General features: G+C 32.9%; 1 protein-coding gene across 1 annotated transcript; it reads right to left on the bottom strand.

Annotated features, from left to right (window-relative positions):
• Positions 1-4,095: 4,095 nt before the first annotated feature.
• LOC25480598 (uncharacterized acetyltransferase At3g50280) lies at positions 4,096-5,605 on the bottom strand. Its single transcript, XM_013586940.3, has one exon. The coding sequence runs from the start codon at positions 5,551-5,553 to the stop codon at positions 4,222-4,224; it is 1,332 nt and encodes a 443-aa protein (XP_013442394.1). The 5' UTR covers positions 5,554-5,605; the 3' UTR covers positions 4,096-4,221.
• Positions 5,606-7,038: the final 1,433 nt, after the last annotated feature.

Below are 7,038 nucleotides of genomic sequence, written 5' to 3'. Positions count from 1 at the left end.
TGGGGGTTAGCTCACAATTCATAATTAAAGTATAATCAAACATAAACATTCAAGGATTCATTCATATCACATATGCATACCAAACATCCCTAGAATACTAACATCAACTAAATATTATCCTCAGTTCAATGCAAATCATGTTATCATACTTCTATCAAGATACTTGAAATCATCATCAAACTCATCATTCATAAGATCTATCAATATAAGAATTACCCACCTTATTCCTCATTTAGCCTAATTAACCCAACAATCACAATTCATCATTTCAAAAGTATAGACAAGGAAATTATCGACACCAAAAGATCATCAAATCACGTACATAGAATTCACACTTCATTATTTTTACCAAAATAAACATCATCGCTTAAAATCACCAAGTTCACCAATGCACATAATCACCAAGCACGTATTCAATGATTCACATAATTCACCAATGTGTATATTAACAGACTCGAATGTATGCAATGTGCCTAAACACGACTCTATATGCATGTGGTACCGGTCACCTCAAGGTTGTCACCTTTGATACAAATGTATCATAGTCATCTTCATTTTGAATACAAAGTATTCGGTCATCTTCATTGGATGTAAACATCCTAATCATCTTCATTGGATATAAACGTCATAATCATCTTCATTGGATATAAATATCCTAGTCATCTTCATTGGATATAAATATCATAAAACTTATGATGCATGAACATATGACTCACTATGCACATGTTCAACAACAAATTCATTATCATTTTCACCTTCATTTTGCATACATGCATTCACCATCAATATCACCATTATCTACATGTAATAATTAAACAACATAATTCATCACCATCATAATCAACACTAAAAAATTTGAGTGCAGTAGCATATACATATATGTTTCATAGGCCAATTTCGATAAATTCTAACATTCACCTAAGTTCGTCTCATTTTTTCATTTTACAAAAGAATTCCAGTTTTAAAGTAAAACCAAGTTAAAGCTAGTGAATACCATCCAAAACATTTTTATAAATCATAATCACAATACACAATCCTAGTCCTACCTTTTTCTTTGAGAAAACGAGTTTTCGGAAAAGTCGTGTTCTTGAACCATTTTCAAAAAGTTTATGATACGATTCACAAAACCAAGTTGAATCTAACCCAATTGATGTTTCCAAAGATTTAGAAAGCTTTACTATAGTTAGATACATCAAAAGGATCAATTTGGAATGGTCCGGATCGACCACAAGTGTCCGGAACGACACAAAACATGGGTGTTTGTCCTGCGCAACTCTCCACAGCGAGGTCCAGCCCGCCTAGTGAGTTACACCAGAACAGGTCACCCTGTTTTGGTCGTTCCCTCTCGGGAACTTCCAATTTTCACCTAAAATCGCCAATTTTGATCCCCTTGACCCCAAATTCGATCCCAAAACTTGTACACTAGTTTATAAACATCAAAAAAGACATTCAAAACAACAACAAACATCGAATCATAACACCAATTTACCTCAAATTTATCATCTAGTTCATTTTAACCAAAAACAACCATTTTCTTATTCTTCATTCAAACTTCATAAACAACCACACCAATTCAAATCCCATAAACATACAAACACATACAAACATTTATGAAGTGAATTTAAACAAGTTTCAACAACAATCACTCACAAATTCATAACTTACACTCAATTAATAAAAAATCATCAAAATAACTTAACAACAAAAACTATGAAGTTTAAGCTCTTAACACAACAATTTCATGAAGTTTATCATACCCACATGTTCACATGAATTAGGAGCATGAATTTCATCATTCAAAACCACAAAAAGTCACAATTACCACAAAAGCACTTAAACTCGTAATTGAAAATAATAGATTATGACTTAATTAGTGAAAAGAAACCATCCCCCTTACCTCTAGTTCTTCAAGAATCCTAACCCTAGTTTCACTTTAGCTCCTAGCCTCCAATCCCAATCTCTCTCTCTCTCTCTCTCTCTCTCTCTCTCTCTCTCTCTCTCTCTCTCTCTCTCTCTCTCTCTCTCTCTCTCTCTCTCTCTCTCTGATATCGTGTTGGCAGTCGATCCATTCGTCAATTTTAAGACCCTAACGTTCTTTGCAATTTTTCACTTGTTATATATTTTTGTAACTTGGTTTCGCGCCCGTACATTCGCTAGTTTACGTCTGTAACATGTGAAAATTTGTAGAATTGTATAAGGCTGGTCCACTTGGTTTGCTTTTATCATGTTGAATTCCGGTCAGGGTTATAACTGGTCAGGTCTTATGCCCCCCAGTCTCTGTATTTCTTTGTTTAATTTTAGAGGAGTGCTAGCAACACTCTATCTAATACCCACCCTCACTTTGGAAATGGATCCCACATAAAGTGGTGTAGTCCACATTGATTTCCTCCAATAATAGAGTGAGTACTAGAGAGAATGTTGCTGACATTCTTTTTAATTTTATTATAATTTTCGTTTTGTCTAAAAGAAATGTTGTTATAAGTAGTAAACACAAAGTTGATCATGAAAAAAATACTTCTCTATACGATACAAGTGACTTGAAATCACCAATAATAAACTCATAAATAATATTTACTGTAATTTTTCTTTCGATAAAAACAGTCATGTTATCATTTAGAAACTCATAACTAATATTAAGAGTTGTATCAATAGTGTTCCAACGAGGAGAGTGAGGGAGCTAGAGAAAAAAGGAAGCCTGAATGTATCAATATGTCAAAAACATGTGAGAACCTTACTCGATTACTGTCATGCTTGCTTACAATGAAGTGCGCTACAAATAATTTTATTAAAAATTTAAAGAATATTCCTTTTATCTAGGGGAGTGCCGTGGCTCACCTATGCCCATTAAAAGATCCGCCAGTACAAGCACTTAGGTGTCCAGGGTGTACGGGGACGAACACCAAACTTATTGCGCACGATGATATGAGTTTGGGTACCACGATTTTTATTTTATTTTTATAAGATAATGTATGTGGATGGACACCATAGTATTCATTGTCATTTCTATCGACTTAAGAGATAAGTTTCTCTAGTTGCACGTAAATAATGTCCGTTTTTTTAAGAAATTTTTAGTGTTGGTGCTTTTTTAGAGTTTTGAATTTTAAAACAACTAATTAGTCTTATTTAACTACTATTATGTCAAATTTTGTAAAAGAAATTTGGTGATTAAACTTTACAAACTCCAAATTATTTAAGAGAACCTCAATTTTAATTTTGTATGTAAAAGTGGCTAAACAACTTTACTTTTTAAGGACTTATTTTCTTTTCATAAAGAATTTTTGTTTTACTTCTTGGTTACCCAACTCTGAATTACCTAGACTTATTTCACTAAAAACCCGGAGGGTTAAAAACAATATTTCATAAAGAAAACTCTTTTTGGATATTATTAATTGTTTAATAATAAATGTTAGTATAAGTCTAAATTTTTAATTAATGAAAGTAGGGGATGGATAAGGCAAAATTCATCTCCACCCCGCCCCATTGTCATGCCCATGTAGAAGTCTAAATCTTCATCTTGATGATGTTAGGATTTTACTAGAATTGCTTTACATGATTGTACTTTCAAAATCTTCAAGTTTTACTTGAAACGTTTTAACCTTCACACTTAATACACATTAGAGGTTCTCTTACAAACATGATTAATATCATCCAAACAATGGTGCATCGTGGAGTTCTTCCCGGAGTCGCAGCTGACTGTTTGTCGGGGTGCGGTGTTGTTGAGACTTCTCAACATTTATTCATCTCTTGTGATTTTTATGGAACTCTTTGGCATCAGGTGCGCTCTTGGCTTGGAGTCTCAGGCCCAGACCCTTTTCATTTTTCAGATCATTTCTTTCAGTTCACTCATTCTGCAGGTGGTATGCGAGCAAGACGCTCTTTTCTGCAGCTAGTTTGGTCGCTTACCGCGTGGATCATATGGAACGATCGTAATCATAGGTTGTTTAACAATACAACTAGTTCCATAGACCAGTTATTAGATAAAGTAAAGCGGCACTCTCTTTGGTGGCTAAAAGCTAGTAACGTCGTTTTTGCTTACAGTTTTCATTTATGGTGGTCAAATCCTATGGCTTGTTTGGGAATTGGCTAATATCCTTGTACTCTTTTTAATTCCATTTTATATTGCATAAAAAATGCAATAATGAAAAAATCTTCTTGACATATGGAATGAAAAATACAAAACTAAGACTCAGGTATCATTTATTCATACGTTACACAAGCCAATTAGTAGGACACAACATCCATAAACTCAGGATCATTTCTAATTGCCTCCAAAATTTCACAAGGAAGACATACTTCAAGGTCCATGCTACCATCTTCTACACCTGCATACACATAAATCTTTCCATTTCTTTTATTTGAACCCCCACTTCGAACCCCCACAGGTTTTCCCCAACCAAAATCATTACCATAAACATCAAACCAAGGAGAACCACCAATGACCAATGAATCACTGTTGGCCATACCAGAGGTGACAAAACTCGGTGTTATTAACCAATTTTCATAGTGATTTTTCAACCTCTCATCAGAGTGCAAAACAATCATCTTGTTCATCTCCAAAGAGCCCTTACCAAGCCCACCGTCTTTCAACAAGTCATCGGCTCTGATGCTAACAACACAATCTATCACAGCATTACCAAAATAATCCTCAGGCAACGGAGGAATCAACCTTGGTCTAATTCCAATATCCAGCACGAATTTCACTTCTGCTTGTGGGTCAAGTTTTTTGCAACGTATAATAGAGCGCCAAATGTGAGTGAAAATTGCTTGCAAGGAAGATATATTTTTTGTACCAACCTCTAAGTTTGCTTTGAATTTTAGTTTTGCGATACTCTCCTTTTTGAAATGAAATACTCTCTCTGGAAAGTTGATTTTTCCTTCTTCATCATTATCATTATATCGTGACTCTATCGTGAAAGGAAATCTAATGGGACATTCAATACCTTTCGAAAACCAACGATCAAATGTTGGAAGTTTGGATATTTTAAGACAACCTTTCGAGATTTCAGCCCACGAATTGATGAAATGCCAAAACGACGTACCATCAACAATCACGTGGTTAACTGTGAAGCCAATGAAGATGCCGTCAACTAACTCCGTTACTTGGATTGCAAGTAATGGTTGTGATGTTCCTTCGTAGTTTTTAACTCCATTTAGTGCAAAAAATGAATGGTGAATAGGAGGATGATAAGTGGGTCTAACTATGTCAGCAACACTGATGTTTTTCGCTACGGCGTGAACAAAGAGTGCACCTTCGTTGTTGCACACGATGGAACACGAAATTGTATTAGCTTCGTGTTCTGTTGTTATCTTGAGACGACCTGTGAAGGGCCAAAAAATATCAAGGGTAGAAGAAAGAGAGTCTTTAAGGTGTTGGATTTGATTTGTTCTATCTAATTCGAAAGGATGTTGATAAAGAAGCCCCTTTTGGTTGAATCCAAATGGGAGGAATTGTAGATCCCATGGGGTTAGATGGATTGTATGATAAGTTGAGTCAGAAAGATTATGATTTGATGCATGTATTGTAGTTGTGGAGAGGATTTTGATGGAACTCATATTTCAAGTAGATACTATGTTGAGGAATTAGATAGACTTATTTAGATTTAGATATACACATATGATTAAAAAAAAGAGTTTCTACGGTACATCCTTCAATTAAGGTGTACCAGTACACCTATTTTATAAATCTATAAGTTAAAGATAATTTTTATGTGATAAACTGATATTTATCGACTTTTATATTTTAGAAAATATTATCCCATAAGAAAAAACATCATTTCATTTTTTATAAAGAATTATACTAAATTTTTTAACATTTTATTGAAAAAAATAATCAATATTCACTATTATGAGTAATAAAAATTAAAAAAATTTGAATTTTGCTTCGCCGACACTTTTGAAAAATAAAATATAATTATTATAATTATAAATGATAGAAAATATTTTTTTCTAAAGAAAATAAATCATTAAATTATTCATTTAAATATAAGGGTGTACCGGTACACTCAAAATTATCGAGTGTACCATAGAAATTGCCTAAAAAAATTCATTATATCAATAATATTTAATTATTTTCTATTTTTAACTTTTTATCATGTGGCTAAATCCAATTTATCTGTATTTGTGGTCGTAAGTCTTCTTTGGAGATAAAAGTGATAATTTTAAATCTATTTGAGTTAGTTTAATGATGTTGGTTTAATATGTTTCTTTTAAAGTTTTCGGTTTCATTCTTTTTTGTGTTAATTTCAGTGGATTTGACATGTTTAAAAAAAAAATAATGCGAGTTCCTCGTGTACGCACAAACATTAAAATATAAATATGCATGTTCCTCGCTTATGTGCGGTAACATTAAAAATTTAAAATAGATAGTGGTCCCCGAAAAAAGACATAGTCCTCTTGAAAAAAAACGAAATCAAAATATATGATGCAAGTTACTCGTGTACTGTGGCGGGGGTCACTATCCCACCCTACAAGATAAACTAAATTTTATAGGGGAAATACTAAAAATTCTTCGTGTTTTATTTTAAATAAAATTAAATCGTGTCTCTATTATTACACTTTTAAATAACTCGAAATGCTTAATGCTTATTAAAATATAAATTTTGTGATTGTCAAAAAAATATATATATAAATTTTGTGTGTCATCGTGAGTTTAGCTCAATTGATATGGATATGGAACAATGCATAAAATAAAATATGCAAGGTCTGATGTTCAAACCCTAACCACCACAAAAAAAAATATAAATTTTGTGTGTGTATTATAGTTTATTTTTGTGTCCACCCAATTTGTTTGTCTCCATGATGTTGGAATCCACGGATGCACCAAATCGTATGTAAGTAATAAAATAGTAAGTTATCATCTCCACATTGATTGTTATTCAACTCGGTAATTAGATGAATTTATTTGAAAGTGAATAAAAGAAGAGATTAAAAGTGGTTACATGATTTTAATTGTCCTACTCAATGTGATATTAGATTTTGTGATTCAAAAGTATAACGGTGAATAGGGAATCCTTGAATCCCTCATTCTATCTTTGTTGG

Source organism: Medicago truncatula, chromosome 8 (genome assembly GCF_003473485.1).
Source record: "Medicago truncatula cultivar Jemalong A17 chromosome 8, MtrunA17r5.0-ANR, whole genome shotgun sequence".
Lineage (NCBI taxonomy): Eukaryota > Viridiplantae > Streptophyta > Magnoliopsida > Fabales > Fabaceae > Medicago > Medicago truncatula.
This window is presented reverse-complemented; position numbering and strand designations above follow the sequence as displayed.

What these genes read in the sequence shown, in the direction of transcription:
- LOC25480598 (XM_013586940.3), bottom strand. Translation starts at nt 5,553, where the DNA reads ATGAGTTCCATCAAAATCCTCTCCACAACTACAATACATGCATCAAAT.